The 19,198-nt window shown below is 35.6% G+C and overlaps 1 protein-coding gene across 2 annotated transcripts in view; it reads right to left on the bottom strand.

The window, feature by feature from the left end:
- The window catches only part of LOC125650621 (28S ribosomal protein S29, mitochondrial-like), a 35,144-nt gene that overhangs the window by 3,868 nt on the left and 12,078 nt on the right, over nucleotides 1–19,198 (bottom strand). For both annotated transcript variants that reach the window (XM_056164819.1, XM_048879066.2), the window contains exons 2-11: nucleotides 18,619–18,713; nucleotides 15,891–15,995; nucleotides 15,530–15,638; nucleotides 14,801–14,893; nucleotides 12,051–12,187; nucleotides 10,959–11,033; nucleotides 9,841–9,920; nucleotides 3,965–4,043; nucleotides 250–309; nucleotides 58–150 (exon numbers count right to left, since the gene is read on the bottom strand). In XM_056164819.1, the coding sequence (XP_056020794.1) occupies nucleotides 58–150; nucleotides 250–309; nucleotides 3,965–4,043; nucleotides 9,841–9,920; nucleotides 10,959–11,033; nucleotides 12,051–12,187; nucleotides 14,801–14,893; nucleotides 15,530–15,638; nucleotides 15,891–15,995; nucleotides 18,619–18,713 (926 nt within the window). The remainder of the gene's footprint in view (nucleotides 1–57; nucleotides 151–249; nucleotides 310–3,964; nucleotides 4,044–9,840; nucleotides 9,921–10,958; nucleotides 11,034–12,050; nucleotides 12,188–14,800; nucleotides 14,894–15,529; nucleotides 15,639–15,890; nucleotides 15,996–18,618; nucleotides 18,714–19,198) is intronic.

The raw sequence follows: 19,198 nt of genomic DNA, 5'->3' as shown, positions 1-19,198 counted from the left end.
TTTCAAACTGATTTCAAAATAAACATAATCATATAATTTTATGCAATTCATTAATACCTCTTTGCCAAGCAAATCTGTTGGCAAATACAGCCTCCTATCATTTTTATAGAGTAACCAACTATCTACAGAGCACATTGCAACAGCATTTTTCTGAAAGAGAAATATGAAAGGAATATATTGTTTAATTGAAAACATCTTCAAATTATTGGTGAAATCGTCACACACACCCTCCCCCAAAGTTTTACTTACAGTATCTGACTGCAAAAGATCCATAAATTGGTTGACTAGTGTCAACTGTTGAGCATGAATCTGAAAATACAAAAGATTCACCTATACTTGCTAACTTTATTATCTAACAAAGAATTTTGTATTGTAAACCAACTTTCATTTATTTATAAGATGGCAATAGCTCACATTGGTCTTCAGCTATAAATTGCCAAGATTTTGACAGTCATTATCTGCATTTTCAAATTATGTCTTCATGGTGAAAAAAACCCAACTTTTTGCACACTGATTTTTAATACATTTTTAAAAGTAAACTAAAAAGTATTTTCAAAACATGGAGATAGTCTGATAAAGACAACTTAAAAGAGACTATTAAAAATCAGGCACTACCAATAGTATACTCGCATATATCGCTACACACCTTGTGTAGCGATAATACATGAGAAAATCAAAGGATCCAATTTTAATTAAATTGACCCATCAATTCTACAGTCCCTGAGGTTTGCTGGAGAACTATATAATATTTCAGCAATGAATTTCTGTCATTGAAGTATTGATTGTAAGTTAGAGATACATGTACTTCCCAAATTTTGGTTCAGTGACAAGATCTACCTGGCTTTTATTATGGAATATATATATATTAAAATTTTCTTAGCTATTACCTGGCCTTAATAAAAAATTGTTGATCCCAGAAAATTAATGTACCTGAAAAGGTGCCCGATTTTCTATGGACAGTCAGTATTGGCCAATCTGTGCCTGATTTTCTATGGACAGTCAGTAGATGGTCAGTATTGGCTAATCTGTGCCTGATTTTCTATGGACAGTCAGTATTGGCTAATCTGTGTCTGATTTTCTATGGACAGTCAGTATTGGCTAATCTGTGTCTGATTTTCTATGGACGGTCAGTATTGGCTAATCTGTGCCTGATTTTCTATGGACAGTCAGTATTGGCTAATCTGTGTCTGATTTTCTATGGACAGTCAGTGTTGGCTAATAAGTACCTGATTTTCTATGGACAGGGAGATCAGTATTGACTAATCCATGACTGATTTTCTATGGTATAGTCAGTATTGGCTAATCTGTGCCTGATTTTCTATGGACGGTCAGTAGATGGTCAGTATTGGCAAACTGTGCCTGATTTTCTATGGACAGTCAGTATTGGCTAATCTGTGTCTGATTTTCTATGGACAGTCAGTATTGGCTAATCAGTACCTGATTTTCTATGGACAGTGAGATCAGTATTGACTAATCCGTGACTGATTTTCTATGGTATAGTCAGTATTGGCTAATCTGTGCCTGATTTTCTATGGACAGTCAGTAGATGGTCAGTATTGGCAAACTGTACCTGATTTTCTATGGACAGTGAGATCAGTATTGACTAATCCATGACTGATTTTCTATGGTATAGTCAGTATTGGCTAATCTGTGCCTGATTTTCTATGGACGGTCAGTATTGGCTAATCTGTGCCTGATTTTCTATGGACAGTCAGTAGATGGTCAGTATTGGCAAACTGTGCCTGATTTTCTATGGACAGTCAGTATTGGCTAATCTGTGTCTGATTTTCTATGGACAGTCAGTATTGGCTAATCAGTACCTGATTTTCTATGGACAGTGAGATCAGTATTGACTAATCCGTGACTGATTTTCTATGGTATAGTCAGTATTGGCTAATCTGTGCCTGATTTTCTATGGACAGTCAGTAGATGGTCAGTATTGGCAAACTGTGCCTGATTTTCTATGGACAGTCTGAGTCAGTAGATGGTCAGTATTGGCAAACTGTGTCTGATTTTCTATGGACAGTCAGTATTGGCTAATCTGTGTCTGATTTTCTATAGACAGTCAGTATTGGCTAATCTGTGTCTGATTTTCTATGGACAGTCAGTATTGGCTAATCTGTGTCTGATTTTCTATGGACAGTCAGTATTGGCTAATCTGTGTCTGATTTTCTATGGACAGTCAGTAGATGGTCAGTATTGGCTAATCTGTGCCTGATTTTCTATAGACAGTTAGTATTGGCTAAACTGTGCCTGATTTTCTATGGACAGTCAGTAGATGGCCAGTATTGGCTAATCTGTGACTGATTTTCTATGGACAGTCAGTATTGACTAATCTGTGCCTGATTTTCTATGGACAGTCAGTAGATGGTCAGTATTGGCTAATCTGTGTCTGATTTTCTATGGTATAGTCAGTATTGGCTAATCTGTGCCTGATTTTCTATGGACAGTCAGTAGATGGTCAGTATTGGCAAACTGTACCTGATTTTCTATGGACAGTGAGATCAGTATTGACTAATCCATGACTGATTTTCTATGGTATAGTCAGTATTGGCTAATCTGTGCCTGATTTTCTATGGACGGTCAGTATTGGCTAATCTGTGCCTGATTTTCTATGGACAGTCAGTAGATGGTCAGTATTGGCAAACTGTGCCTGATTTTCTATGGACAGTCAGTATTGGCTAATCTGTGCCTGATTTTCTATGGACAGTCAGTATTGGCTAATCTGTGTCTGATTTTCTATGGACAGTCAGTATTGGCTAATCAGTACCTGATTTTCTATGGACAGTGAGATCAGTATTGACTAATCCGTGACTGATTTTCTATGGTATAGTCAGTATTGGCTAATATGTGCCTGATTTTCTATGGACAGTCAGTAGATGGTCAGTATTGGCAAACTGTGCCTGATTTTCTATGGACAGTCTGAGTCAGTAGATGGTCAGTATTGGCAAACTGTGCCTGATTTTCTATGGACAGTCAGTATTGGCTAATCTGTGTCTGATTTTCTATAGACAGTCAGTATTGGCTAATCTGTGCCTGATTTTCTATAGACAGTTAGTATTGGCTAAACTGTGCCTGGATTTTCTATAGACAGTCAGTATTGGCTAATCTGTGCCTGATTTTCTATAGACAGTCAGTATTGGCTAAACTGTGCCTGATTTTCTATGGACAGTCAGTATTGGCTAATCTGTGTCTGATTTTCTATGGACAGTCAGTATTGGCTAATCAGTACCTGATTTTCTATGGACAGTGAGATCAGTATTGACTAATCCGTGACTGATTTTCTATGGTATAGTCAGTATTGGCTAATCTGTGCCTGATTTTCTATGAACAGTCAGTATTGGCTAATCTGTGCCTGATTTTCTATGGACAGTCAGTAGATGGTCAGTATTGGCAAACTGTGCCTGATTTTCTATGGACAGTCAGTATTGGCTAATCTGTGCCTGATTTTCTATGGACAGTCAGTATTGGCTAATCTGTGTCTGATTTTCTATGGACAGTCAGTATTGGCTAATCTGTGTCTGATTTTCTATGGACAGTCAGTAGATGGTCAGTATTGGCTAATCTGTGCCTGATTTTTTATAGACAGTTAGTATTGGCTAAACTGTGCCTGATTTTCTATGGACAGTCAGTAGATGGCCAGTATTGGCTAATCTGTGACTGATTTTCTATGGACAGTCAGTATTGGCTAATCTGTGCCTGATTTTCTATGGACAGTCAGTAGATGGTCAGTATTGGCTAATCTGTGTCTGATTTTCTATGGACAGTCAGTATTGGCTAAACTGTGCCTGATTTTCTATGGACAGTCAGTATTGGCTAATCTGTGCCTGATTTTCTATGGACAGTCAGTATTGGCTAATCTGTGACTGATTTTCTATGGACAGTCAGTATTGGCTAATCTGTGACTGATTTTTTATGGACAGTCTATTAAATGACATTGAAATAGAAGATTCAGAAGACTGACCTCTTTGACCTTTTCCTTCTGCTGACCAGTTTTCCTCCAAAATGCATTTATACCTCTTATGGTAATCAGTAGTTTTATTCTGAAAGACAGCATTGAGAGAGATTAAAATGAACAAAATGGTCTCAAATATCACTCAACCAACAAGAGACTCCTGGACCCAGTGCTCACCTGAGTCAACTCAACAAATTAATAAAACGCTATACTTTGGTTCCAAATGGTAACATAACACGAACAATACATTAAAGTTAATAAATCAAAATGCTACTGAATACATTTATCATAGAGCAATAATGTCTTCACATGCCAAGTGTCCATATAATTACTCTTGGATGTGAGTAAGCGAATTGGGCTTGCGAAGATGGAGAAGTAAATAGAACAAGAGGCACACAGGCCTTATCAGTCTCCTGAGTATTAGTTAAAAGTATCACTATTCCACAGGCCTTATCGGTCTCCTGAGTATTAGTTAAAAGTATCACTAGCCCCAGGGGCTAAGAAATCTATCACAATTTTTCTGTTCGGGATACCTAAGCGAAATCTAATATTCAACAGCAGCATAAAATATTATGTGTTCTTTAAACTGAAATGCCTTATATCATATTATAGAATAGCATTAAAGAAGATATTATTTAAATATTTTACACATATACACTATGTATACCAAGTTTGGCCCTGCCCTGGAGTTAGAACCTCTACCCTGGGGAATCATGAAATTTACAATTTTGGTAGAGGCTTTCCTGCTCTACATAACTGCATTTAGTTTTTCTTGCAGATGTGCAGTTGTAGAGAAGATTTTAGAAAATTGGTCAATGTTTAGCAGTTTTTACTCCACTCATAAGCAACCAGGCTTGGATTTCTCAAAAAAAAAATCTCAAACTTATGTTTGAAATTCTTCTATTTGATCAGTCAAAATTTGAGTAAAATCTCAAACTTATAGGTTTGAGATTATGTTGAGATATCCAAGCCTGGGCCCTTTGGAGTGGAGAACATGGACCAATTTTCAAAATTGTTAACACATTTAATCACTGAACATTTTGGCCCCACCCTGGTACCGCAACCCCTACCCCTGGGATTCTCTTTTTAAATATCCATTTAGTTTCACTTTAGTATTAATAGCACTAAAAACAATATTATTAAATGTTTTACACATTAACATTTCAGAGTTTGGCCCTGCCCTGGGGTCAGAACCTCTACCCCGGGGATTGTGAAATTAAAAATTTGGTAGTGGCCTTCCTGCTCTACATGACTACATTTAGTTTTTCTTACAGATGTGCAGTTGTAGGGAAATTTTAGAAAATTTGTCAATGTTTGGAAGTTTTTGCCCTGCCCTTATATAAAAATCCTGAAATTTACAATTTACAGGTGACTCCTGATGGCTCCAACTTCAATCTCTGGAACTTCTCGATCTCTCAGAGTGAAATCACGATTCTGATCTCTCAAAGTGAAATTTGGGTTCTGTAAAACATATTTCATTGTTCTTCCCTCTTGATCTCTGGATCATGTGTATACACACCTTCACTCATGCATATAATTATTTCCAATTGTACCTTACCAGAATAACACTGAATGCCAGGGCTAGCTGTGTTAATTAGGTGTTTTTATAGGTGACACATCACTTGTGTTTCCCTGTGGGGTGGATGATTAATTGTTTAATTGGTCAATTGAACCCTATCATGGTACTGCAATTTGTTTTCATTACAATCAGACTACAGCCAACTTCAAGACTTGATTGGACTTGACAAGGAGATGGTAATGTTGAGAATAAAATTTAGAAACATGTCAAGAAATCATCATTACTTATTAGAACATGTGCTTTGCGTAAAGTGACTGAAAATTGTGACAATTGTGCCCTGGATTGCGTTCTGTGTAATTAGTGACTGCAAAACGTCATTACGGATGAGAAATTTTTCTCGTTAATGTACATCTATCTAAACATGAAAAAAAATAATAAAAACAAACTTTGAAAAATCATTTTATCTATGCAAGATAAAGTTCAGTGTTCTTAAAAAATCAAGTACATGTACCTATAATATGAAGGAGAACGTGTCAAAACAATGACAGCATGTTGTAAATATGCACGCCAGTTGCAGTAAAATCTGAACCATAATGGTCAGACACTGCATATCAAATTTTGAAAAGAATGGGAATGGTAGTAATCAAGAAGTTAAAAATAATCATTTGTTGATGAACGATGAACAATGGACACTGACCATTTGCAGTAGGTCACCTGAGTAAACCCAGAAAATACTTTCAGCTTTTGTGACATTTCTAATACATCCTATTGGGGCTCACAATCTTCATCAGGAAGAGTGCGAGAGGGGGGGGGGGGGGGGGTTACCATTTGAATACATGTACACTTAAAAATGTTTTCCGTTGACTGCATTTTACATTCTTATAATTTACTGCAATGAAAAGAAATTAGTTTATGTTGTAAAACGTCATTAATTAAACGTCACTAATTAAAATTGGATCCTTTGATCCGCTCCAATCTGATTAAAACCAGATCTTCAATCCGCTCCTCTATTGGCCATGTCACCACATCAGGTTTTAATCAGATTGTGATCCGCTCATGTATATTGTTACACAAGTGCAGCAATATACATGAGCGGATCAAAGGATCTAATTTTAATTAGATTGTGTATGACCTAACTTGGCATGGGGACACACCCACTTGACATACTTTTAATTATATGTCTTTAGACAGGATGAATTATGGTACAGGGATGTCTGTGTGTCCCTACTGCTGTCCAACCATAGGCCGATTCAGGGTTTTCTGATTCTATTTTCATTTCTCTTGTCACATATCAAGCTGAAACATTCTGTGTAGCTTCTTTGTGGGTTATTCTTGATCATGTTGCAATTTTGATCCATTTCAACCTCCCTTGCAGGACTTTTGCCACTTCACATGTACTTGAAATTTAATTTTAATGTACATGATTTGTTCCTATAACCCCTCCCAGTTTTCAAGTAAGAACCTTAGTGTTTGTATTGAAGATGTGCATCTGACAAGGCATTTGATTTTCTTCAATTTCTTAAATAAAAATTACTTACTGTTGCACTTTGCCAGTTTTGAGGAAATATTACATAGAGAATACATGGTTTGTCTGTCTCACTCCTCTCGCACTTCTAAAGCTAGGGCCTTCTTATTTTTCAGAGTGTTTGTATGGGTATTGAAAGTGTGCATCTTTCAAGGATTTTGATTTTCTTCCATTTCTGAGAAAATTATAGATGTTGAACTTGGTCACTTATGGAAATATTACTAAGTGAGTTCATGTTTTGTCCATTTAACTCCTCTCACAGTTTTCTAGATAAGGCCTTTGTAAACAACTTGGAAGATGTGTTTATTGCAAGGATTTCGATCCCCAACAACTTTCTAATTTTCTTTGATGTTTTGAAAAAGTTACAGGTTGTTGAGGTTAGTCAGTTTTGGGAAATATTTTACAAACAGAGCTCTTGGTTTGACTATCTACCAGTTTCTATCACAGTTTTTAAGCTAGGACCTTTTATTCATATAATGCCAAAGAAAGTACCATGTAGCCAGTTTTTTTTTGGTGGGTATATCATTTTGGTGATTTCTAAAAGATTCACCAAATTAAAAGAATCACTAAATTATGTAAATCAGTTTTACATATTGTATAAATAAATAAAAACAAGTTCACCAATATTTTATCCACCAAAATTAATGGTATACCATGTAGACCCAAATCCGCCATATTTGTGTCCAGCCAAAAAAAAGGGGGGGGGGGGGGGCATACGATATGTCACATCTTGATGACAGCTGATACTACCTTCAGTAAAGTTCTACAACTCATGGCTTAAAGAGACACTACAGCTCATTTTCCACATTATAATAAAGTGTTTTTTAAACCATGTATTGATAAAATGATAAATTTCATATCGATACTGACAATTTTGAACAATTGGGATGCATCAATTTACTCTCAACTGCGCTTTGAAGATCGTTCGGAATTCAAAGGTTTCTTCATGCTGACTCGGACTTTTGAATGCTTATTTACATCACGTGGTTTTGAATGACAGCAAAGGTGTTCTGTAGGAAATTATTTAAATTCCCCTTCAAGGGGGTCCACACTCACCTTTCAAGTATAAGATTATTCCCTGCTCCTTATAATAAGTAATTACAAATCATTATTTCAACAGAAACCTTCCATGTTCCCATTGACCGTTGTTTTTACAACTAACACGTGTCGTTTACTTTTAAATGTGGTGTCTTCGCAGCTAGTCTCAATGGCAGATTTAGGGGGCCAGGATCCCCCTCCCTTTTTACCCCACAGATTGTGAATGAAAATCCAAATTTTGCACCAGAATGGCCAATTACTTTAGCTAATCTTTGACTTTCACACCCCTCTTCGGAAATCCTAGATCCGCCACTGAGTTACATGTGTTTCTCCGAGCTCTTTGTTTTCCAACGGTCATACTGATCCCAAGGTAAATTTTACTTCACGTATGAGTTTTATCTCATGCTATTTTTACCTCTTTTCTCACAGAATCTTTCAAAATTCTAGATCTATCAACTACACTTTCTCTCTCTGGACGACATGCTGCACTGTTTACTGTCTATGCGCATGCGTCTGAAGACTGAAAGGAGGAGACTCGATAGTTTGTGTATAGGCCATCAAAAAGTATTAATTTTTACGTTAAAACGATAATTTTTAACTTTAGAAAAGTGTTGTTTTCGCAAAGTTCATACTTTCAACAATGCAACAAAAATTGAGAAAGCGCTGGGAAAATTGTCATTTCATGATTTTTGCGCAAAATGAGCTGTAGTGTTTCTTTAAAATAACACATAACTTGTGATGGACATATTATGTACTGTTTTTTAATGAAGTGACCTTGGCATAATGGCCTTGATTCAGGGTTGGGTCATGTCACATCATCTAGTCAGTAGCAACCTTTGTGCTGAATGTTTTTCCATTACAAAGTTATGGGCAGGGACAACTATTTCTAACTTATTTACTCTTGATCACAACACATAGCCTTGTCAAGTTGTCATAGGCAAGGTGCCAAGATGAACTTCTATTGTCTCTCTATTACAAAGTTATGGCTTGGACACAATATGAGATAGAAAGGAAAAATGGATGAGAGACAGACATGCATCCAATATGTCTGCTAAACTTTCAGGAGTAGAGAAGATTTTCAGATTGATTGATTGATTGTATCTTGCTTAATGTACCTTTCAAGAATTTTTCACTCATATGGAGACGTCACCAATACTGGTGAAGGGCTTCAAATTCAGACCTATGTTCGGCACCTATGGCCATTGAGCAGTGAGGGCTCTTTAGCGTGCCACACCTACTGTGACACGGGACATCCATTTTTAAAGTCATCTCCGAGGACCCGTGACATTCACACCTGATGCCAAGTGTTTGGCGATGGAATTGTCACTACCTGTTTTAATGACTTAGGTCTGTCGTGGCCCGGATTCGAACCCCGACCTTTTGCATGTGGGACGAACGCTCTACCTCTAGACCACTGCGGCGGTGAAGATTTTCAGAGATGTATATTCATTTTAAGTATGTGTAATATAGCTCCACCCTGATACCTGAATTCATGACCCTAGTGTAATGAATTTTACAATTTGGTAGAGAACTCAATTGTTGTTTAGGACCCAGGGGAATGGAATTCACAATTTTAATTCTCCAGCCCATTGATGCTTAATACATATGTACCAGTTTTGCTTAAAATTGTTTGAATAGTTTCAGAGAAGGAAGTTGAAAATTTTCAAATGGTTTATGACAGATGAAGCACAACCAGGACCTAGCATGGATAGTACAATGTAATAGGTTGCCTAAGTCACCCTGACGACCTAAATAACAAAGAATGAAATGTGATCAACTACCACTTAGTAATAAATAACATACTTGTCACTGTTAGCAAGATTTTGGAGTTCCTTTAAAAGTGCTCCTACAACATCATTGGCAAACTTCATCCTGTTGATCCCCTGTTATTCAGAAGAAAATGCTTTCTAGTTAGTATTGAATTAAAATCCCATACATTTCAGAGTCATTTCAAGAAATACACAAATGCATCACCACATCCTCTGGGCAGTGAATTATTTGAACAAGAGGCCCATGGGTCAAATCACTCACCCGAGTCACCTTGGCTCATATCTAAAGATTTTTCCTATATATTCACATGTAAAACTTTGATCCTTATTGTGGCCCCAACCTACTCCTGGGGGCCATGATTTTTACAAACTTGAATCTGCACTATGTCAGGAAGTGTTCATGTAAATGTAAACTTTTCTGGCCCAGTGATTTTTCAGAAGAAGATTTTTAATGATTTTCCCCATATATTTGTATGTAAAAGTTTGATCCCCTACTGTGGCCCCATCTTACCCCTGGAGACCATGATTTTTACAAACTTGAATCTGCAATATGTCAGGCAGCTTTCATGCAAATGTAAACTTCTTTAGCTCATTGGTTCTTAAGGAGAGAAATTTTAAAGATTTTTTTCTATTTATTAGTTATGTAAAACTTTGATCACCCTATTGTGGTCCCATCCTACCCCCAGGGGTCATGAGTTTAACAAACTTGAATCTGCACTATGTCAGGAAGCTTTCATGTTAATCTCAGCTTTTCTAGCTCAGTGGTTCTTGAGAAGAAGATTTTAAAGATTTTCCCTATATATTTGTATGTAAAACTTTGATCACCCTATTGTGGCCCCATCCTACCCCCAAGGGCCATGATTTTAACAAACTTAAATCTGCACTATGTCAGGAAGCTTTCATGTAAATTTCAGCTCTTCTGACCCAGTGGTTCTTGAAAAGATTTTTAAATGACCCCACCCTATTTTGCATTTTTGTGATTATCTCCCCTTTGAAGAGGGCATGGCTCTTCATTTGAACAAACTTGAAAGCCCTTCACCCAAGGATGCTTTTGGCCAAGTGACGGACAGAAGACAGACAACAGGCGATCAGAAAAGCTCACTTGAGCTTTCAGCTCAGGTGAGCTAAAAATGATAGAGGTATTTCACTTACAAAAGTCACTAAATCTATCAGGGGTACTCCTTCCTCGGAAGATTCTTGTTCTGAGAATTCATACCTGGCACTAGTCTGTAACAAGAAATAGGCACCATTAACAGGACCGGGTAATACAATGTACTTATGAAATATATATGGATAAAATTTGTTTCTTCAGAATGACTAAGATCATTAATTGTCTAATAACTAGGGATGGCAATGGAATATAGAATTGTCAATCGGTTAACCGCAACTCGTTCCGACCGATTAACCGGATAATGTAATCGTATCAAAATATACACTTTGTGACATAGTTAATGGATCCAATTTCTCAAGTTTGCTCTGTTTATATGCAATGTTTAATTAGAACATTAAATGCAATAAATGGTAAAAAACGAAGAAAGCATGAAACATGCACAAGACTTCAGAGAGAAATAAATCCAGATTTCACAAGTTTATTCTACACTTTCACCATCATCAGAACTAATATCTGATTTGCCATTTTTGATCTGAATTTTAGGGGATACAAACGATGTCATTTACGGAGTTTCCCCCCCGGAGTTTTAACTGTTTTGCTAGGATGCTTTGCCTTTAGATGCTCAAGCATATTTGAGGTACCACCAGTGTACATCAATTCTGCCAAGCAAAGTTGGCATTTTACAATTTTGCCATTTAATTCTCTATTGTAATATTTCCATGCATGCAATGTGGAAGGTGGTGGCATGTTCAATGACAAATTGAGGTGTAACAGAGATACATACTAAAACAGTTTACAGTTGACAGTATAACTCAACAGTGATTTCAAACACTGGAGAGTTGGAGCAGTGAAGCAGAGTTCATGCAAACATTTCCTCGCGTACTGCAAATACAGTTAATTGTCTCCGAATCATTTATTTAAATACATGAAAACGCAAACATATCACTATTCAGAGCTTTTGAAAATGGATTGGGAAATTTGTAGTTAAAGATGCATTCAAATATATTTTTCATTTATTAATTTTTTTCTCAATTAACCGCGGATTTTGCAACCGATTACCACTGTTCCAACCAAGTAACCGGTTAACCGATTAAAAATTGCCATCCCTACTAATAACATAATTACAAACATACTGTAAAATCTTTAATGAGATGAGTGTTTTTGATCAGGAAATCTTCAAGGAGTGTCTTTGAATGAACAGGTAAATCAAAAAGTGATTCCTTATGGCTATTGTAGGACACAGCTAACCTTTTACAATTCCATTCATTGGCTACAAAACAAAAACATGAATATGTACTACTTATGAATAGGTATAAAAACTTACTTGTTAAGTCAAGGAAATCCAGCATAGTTCAAATGCAATGGAAAAATGTAGAATTAGAAAATCAAAAGGAATCATCTTACTCTCTTGGGACAACCACTGTATCAAGTTTGGTGACTGACAAGCAAAGGGTTCAGTAGACATTGAATGGAGAAGACTTGGTCTACAGACCAATCCTTGAACTTTGGCCTTGTAACTTGAAAATCAATCCTTAGGGGTCATCTACTCTCTAAGGGCAACCACTGTACCAAGTTTGGAAACTGTCAAGTAATTTAGGGTTCTTTAGATATTGAACAGACAATATCATACTATGTTGGTTGACCCTTGAACTTTGACCTTGCAACCTCATAATCAATTGGGGACATCTAATTCTTATGAGAAACCAGTGTACTAAATTTGATGTTTGTCAAACAAAGCCTTCTCAAGATACTGAGTGGACAATATCTTACTATGTCCAGTTTGACCTTAAAATCAAGAGATGTCATCTACTCTCTAAGTACAACTATTGTACCAAGTTTGGTAACTGTCAAGCAAAGGGTTCTTAGATATTGAGCAGATAAGACTTGGTCTACAGACCTACTGACCAACAGGGACAAAACACTATGCCTTCTTTTCAAAAGGGGGCATAAAAAAATGTTTAAAACTCTGGAAATTTTTATAGTATTAAAGACAAAAATATATGTAAAACTTATTAACATTTTCAGTGCAAAAAGATCTCAACTGATACAAAAGAGATGTTAATATGAATAAATTCTCATTATGTTTGCTGAATCATACTGATTTACTTTATATGCAGCAAAGTTTGGAATATCTAATAATGTGTACATGAGTTGATCATTAAAGTTTTCAAGTATGATGTATAAAATGCCAGCACAAATAAAAATTATGTATATGAAAATAAAGATGGTGATATGATGCAACACTATAGCTTGCAAAGTCATATATTGAAAATCTAGCATATACACGTAGTGCAGATATTTGAAGAATTCCAGGAAAATACTCAAGATTATGAAGTCACAATCAGGATGCTATGACTATGACACATAAAAATATTCATTAACTGAATAAGGTTTTCTTCAACAGGGACCAGCTTACAGTGTTTATAATTTATAACTGGATAAATTTTGGAACCTAGTTTGCATATACTTATAGGAGCCAGGTTAAAACTATTAAGTTTTAACATCTTGTAATAAATCCAATAATGAATTAAGATTTCATTGCAAGATTTATTCTTATTTTTCAACATCTAAAACATCCTCAAAGTCCAGGAGACATTTGGTGAATTCAATACTCCTCTGTCGGAGGTAAACTATTTCTGTGCGAACAGTCCCTGATCTCGGTGATTAATACCCATATTTTAAGCAAAACTTCAAACTTTTGAATGTCATTCAGACCAAATTAATCCCAATATAGAAGCTATTGTATGGAAGCCTTTTTAGAAGAAACACACCAATGAGCTGATTTTGCCTTATCACTTTCATCTCCAGATCATAACAAATCATGTACAATAGGAACAAGCATGCAGTATTGTGATTAATCTTCCTTTATCAGTCTGTATACAGGAAATATTTCCTACTAGGAAGTAACACAAACAATAAACCTTCAGAAACTCCATTCTATGAGATTTAATCCCATATATTGCTATATAATGAATAAATGATGTCAAGATCTTGATTTCTGAACACTAACTCCACTAATGCATCCAGTACATACACATACAATAATATAACATAGAGAAGGTTTACACATACGCTCAGTCTGCTGTCTGATCCTAGGCTCAGCCTGCCATCTAATCCTTATTATGTACTTAAATTATTCAATAAAATACTTAAATTATTCAATAAAATACTGTTTAACGTTTAAGTGGGTTTATTTGAAAAACGTTATATCTGAAAGCCATATTCTTTCTAAATAACCTTTGATGCAGTCTTGTAAATCTGCAAACTTATTGTTGATACTGAAATTTTATAACCCCAATTCCATTCAGGCTTAAGTCCTTGAGACATCTAAATTACTCAAGACCTTTGTGTTAATCTTGTGATAAGATATGAAAATAGACATAAATACATAATACAGTGCACCTATAGTCATGGGCGAGTTTTGTCAATATATCGACGAATGTAATAAGCCAGGAAGATTGGTCAAAATGCTATTCTTAATAAGATCCACTGAAGCACAAAATGTAGGTGGTCATGCAGACTGAGCATCCAGACCATGAGTCGGCAGAAGCGTTCTGAGATGTATCATACGAGCAAGTATGATTGTGACTTACAGGCCATAAGGTCAAAAGAAACCTAAACGTTATCTCTACCAGAGTCACTGAAGCACAAAATGTAGGTCAAAAGCAGCATCTGAACCACGAGCTGGAGATGTGACATTTATAATCAAGTTTGGTTTGTATCTCACTTGCCATATTAAAGGCGAGAACAGACAGAAATACTTACCTTGACCTCCTTCCTACATACAGACAGACGGCGGATAGGGGGATTCCAGTATAACCCCAACCCTCGTAACTTTGTTGTGTGTGTGTGGGGGGGGGGGGGGGGGGGGATAATAACTTACCCCAAGGTACAGTTAAGAGAACCCAGTTCTGGTTTTTGCAAAAGTGCATCACATGTGTCATAGTAAATTTTTTGCCAGCATTCATTTCTCCATCTTCATTTTGTTAAGATTCAATATTACAGAAAACAGAAATCAAACATTCTACAAATTTCATCTTAACAATTTTCAGATTGCTCATTCTTAAAAAAGAGTATTTCACTTGATTGATTTATATTGCATCCAGAAGATAATTTGTTTCATTGTAAACTCTGGAGATTTAATCATCTACAGAATATCATTTTAAAGTAGTCTATCTCAGAACTCTAGAGTGTACAGCACTTCATTTTCAATAGCATAATTCTCACTGTGTGATCACAGAGCCAGGTGATCTAATGCTATCCATGTCCATCCACTGCCATCTGTCCCTGCTTTTTAATTATTTCCAACTTTTCAGGATCTACTTGACCATTTTGTCTATAAAATTGGTGTGTAGCATATTTAGCAGCAGGGGAACAAAAAAATTATTTTCATTCAAACTCATTGCATAGATAGTGAATATGAAGGCTTCTGCCAAAATTGGGACCTTGCTTTTAAGTTTTTTCCAAAAGACTTTGGACCTCTATTGCAGAGTACTCGGCAAAGGAACAATAACTACCTATTTAAACAACTTCGGTATACTGCAGGCTTGGATAGAAACAAGTGCTCTGTTAACTGAACTACTGTGACAGTGAAAATTGTAAGAGAGGATACAGAGAAGGAAGCGTGAGAGTGGATATTTGTAATTCATTCTCTTCAGAATCTCCATCATTTCTAGTGCTGGTCTTCTGATTAAGATACAAAACTCTTGAAATGTTTTATTCTGTAAAAATAAATAAATGAAATAATAAACAACTTCATCAAAATGATTGTAACTACAATTGCTAATGCTCAAATTTCATTCCGCTAAAAAAATGTTATTGCACTATGATGATATGATATTTATTCATATTTTTGAAAAACACAGTTTTGGTTTTTGTTATTCAAAAAGTATTAAAAATATCAAAGCAGACAAAACAGCTGAAAAACCTAATTTTGATTAAATTGAATTAAAAAAAGAAGAAGGAAATCCTACCATATTCTTTTCATGTGGACTCATCCAGTTATTGTACATCAATTTATTAACATCATTCTGAGGGACTGTGTAAAATAAACCTTCGTGTATTGCGGCATGTTCTGTCTAAAAATCAATGAAATAATACATTTAACAAATTCTGACGTACTGCAAAGCAAGTGAATGAACAAGAGTTGTCAGAAAACAACATAGCTTGCCAGGAAGCACAACTCGACTTAACCTATCCCCTTTGGTTGAAAAGGTTAAAGTTTTTGGAAAGTAGGTGAAAGTCCAAGGTCACTAGGTCTTCTGTTTTGATACCATAAGAAAGGCCTGGTCATGAGGCATCTAAATGTGAAGTATATTATCAAAGACCTTATCCCCTTTGGTTCAAAAGATATAGCCAAGATTAAAGTTTTCCCCTAAAGTGTGATGCCACTGATGCTTACACCAGAGTCATGACAATAGCTCTCCTGACAGTCAGTCTTTGAAAAGTAGATCAAAGCCTAAGGTCAAGGTACTAAAGTAAATGTCTTGTCATGAGGCATCAATATGTCAAATATCAAAGCCCTATCTCCCTTGGTTCAAACGATATAGCCTAGGTTAAATTTTTTGAAAAACAGGTCAAAGTCCAAAGTCAAGATAACTAGGGCAAATGTCTTGATACCAAAAGAAAGGCATCTATATGTGAAATATCAAAGCCCTGTCCCCCTTGGTTCAAAAGATATAGCCAAGGTTAGTTTTTGAAAAGTAGGTCAAAGACCACAGTAAAGGTCATTAGGTTAAAAGTCTTACCAAATGAAAGGTCTGGTCATGAGACATCTACATATGATATATCAAAGCCCTATCCCTTTTGGTTGAAAAGATATAACCCAGGTTGAAGTTTTTCCCTTAAAGTGCAACTCTTGACACTGGAGTCGTGACAAAAACTCTCCAGCATTTGTCCCAGAGTTAAAACTGTACTATAAAAGTTTGATATTTGACCTATATTTTGATAAATCAAAACCTTCTCTTAGCAATCATTATGCTGTTTCATTGTTAAGAATGGACAATCTGCTTTCCAACAGTACATTTCATGTTCATACATACTTCACACATGCAAAAACCCAAAATATTAATGAATCTTAAAATGTCTGTACTATACAGTGAAACTTCTCTAAACCGGCCGGCTCTCGGACCGAAAAAAACGGCCGGTTTAGAGGGATGGCCGGTATACCGAGAATTGAGCAATTATAGACGTTTTATCTCAATATTCACAAAGTAGGTACTGTTCACTTTGATCTGGTGATCTATGATCAATTATCGGTGGAGATTAAATTAGTCCGCTTGTACCTAAAGGTAATTATGAATTACAAGAAATATTCTCGCTGAAATCATCTAATTTCAAACTGAAAATCTATAACAGGATACATAAAGAAAACACAAAGGCCTGTTATTAGAATTCCTTGCCTATAAAACTCTGTTTACATTCATCACTTATGTCATTAACAATTTTGTTTTTGACGTTTTTAAAAAGTACAGTAGTAAATATGAAATTGTAATTTGAATATTTCTTTGGAATTTTAAGTCTATGGAAACCAAGAAAATTAATTTATCTTTTAATAATTATCATTAACAGTCATGAGTTTGTTCTTTATTAACTACCGCTTATAGCCATACGATAGTATGGTGAAACAATATGGCATTTGATTCTATATGCATTCAATATGTTCCTATCTGTTTTTTTTACATTTTGTACAGAATTTAGAAGGGTCTCTTGGATTAGCTAAGTGTCCATTAACACCCTTGACAGCACCAGTAAAGAATAGAAATAAAAAAGGCCACTAGTGTTTTTCACACCTCCAGTTGATAATTTCCCACCTGGCCTGTTGGTCAGTCAATTTGCACACCTGGACGATCTTGATCAACCTCTGGCCAAAATTTTCTTGTTTTCAAAAAGTGGCCAGTATTTTAAGGGTAAATTACACGTTTGTTAACAAATGTACTTTAAAAAGTGGCCGATGTCCAGTTTTTAGGGGTGGCCGGTTTTGTAAGACTTTCTTTGTAAGGAAATGTTAAGATTTTTGCCGGGACTTTGAAAATCTGCCAATATTCAGGGAGAACCGGTTTTCTGAGGGGCCGTTTTGGAGAAGTTTCACTGAAAATACTAGTATACTATTGCTGGTACTTTCTTAAAGGGACATGGACACAATTTAAGCTGAAAATTTTCATATCTTATTTTTTGATTTTTAATGTTTAGAATGCTTAACGAAGGTATTACTAATGATCAGCAAAAATCTGAATGTCAGTAGTCAAGGTACATGGGAGATACAGAGGTCACAAGTCCTTGTTATGTAAAGAAGGCTCATGGCATGTTTTTGTTTACATACTGGTTAAATGAACTAGTAAAAGTTTTGTTTAAAGCAGATTTTTTTTCAATTTATAAGTGAATTCTTAACACAATTAAATATTTTCTAGTGTTTGGCACATCTCATTTTGTTTTAAACACGTTATTTTCTATTAAACAATCTAATGTAAACAAAAACATGGCACAAGCCCTGTTTACATAACAAAGAATTGCGAGTGCTGTATCTCACTTGTAACTCAACAACTGATATTCAAATTTTAGTTGACTATTAGAAATACTTTAGTTAAGCATTGTAAACAATAAAAATGGTAAAATGAAATTTGAAAATTTTCAGCTCAAATCGTGTCCATGCCCCTTTAAGGCCTCAAATGAAAGGTGAAGATAACTAATATTTCTACATACTGGGTCTGTTATCTGTGTCCTCAATGACGATGAGCTCCTTTGCAAACATGTTGTCAATGAAGAAAATCTGAACAGCGATGAATGTATGCAATAACCTAGATTAAAAAAAAAAAAATGAATAAAGTTAGTTTTTTTCTTGTGTAAAAACCCTTTCAACATGAAATAATTTATGATTGAAGACAGGCTTCCAAAACCCCAAGTAGGTAAAATTTTATTGCATTATGGTTCCAACAGCAACATCACAACACATGACGTCATGAGATATTCATCACACTGCAAAACTGCTGCACTACCACGTCAGTATGTGAAATCTAACTACAGTTACAGTGTTATAGCAGGGGACGTCACAGTGCAAAGCAATGCACCACATGAGACATGAATATATGACAAAATGATTTACTCTGGTAAAAACTTTGGTACATCGATTTACTATAATAATAAATCTTTGATACATTGATTAACTATGGTAAAAATGTTGATACCTTGAATACTACAGGAAAATCCCTCATACAATGATTTACCATTATAAAAATTTTGATACATTACTTGTTACAAGCAAATACATAATTTTCAGATTGAT

This window comes from Ostrea edulis, chromosome 5, assembly GCF_947568905.1.
Source record: "Ostrea edulis chromosome 5, xbOstEdul1.1, whole genome shotgun sequence".
Classification (NCBI taxonomy): Eukaryota; Metazoa; Mollusca; class Bivalvia; order Ostreida; family Ostreidae; genus Ostrea; species Ostrea edulis.
The sequence above is the reverse complement of the archived record's forward strand: the minus strand, read 5'-3'. Positions and strand labels throughout refer to the sequence as shown.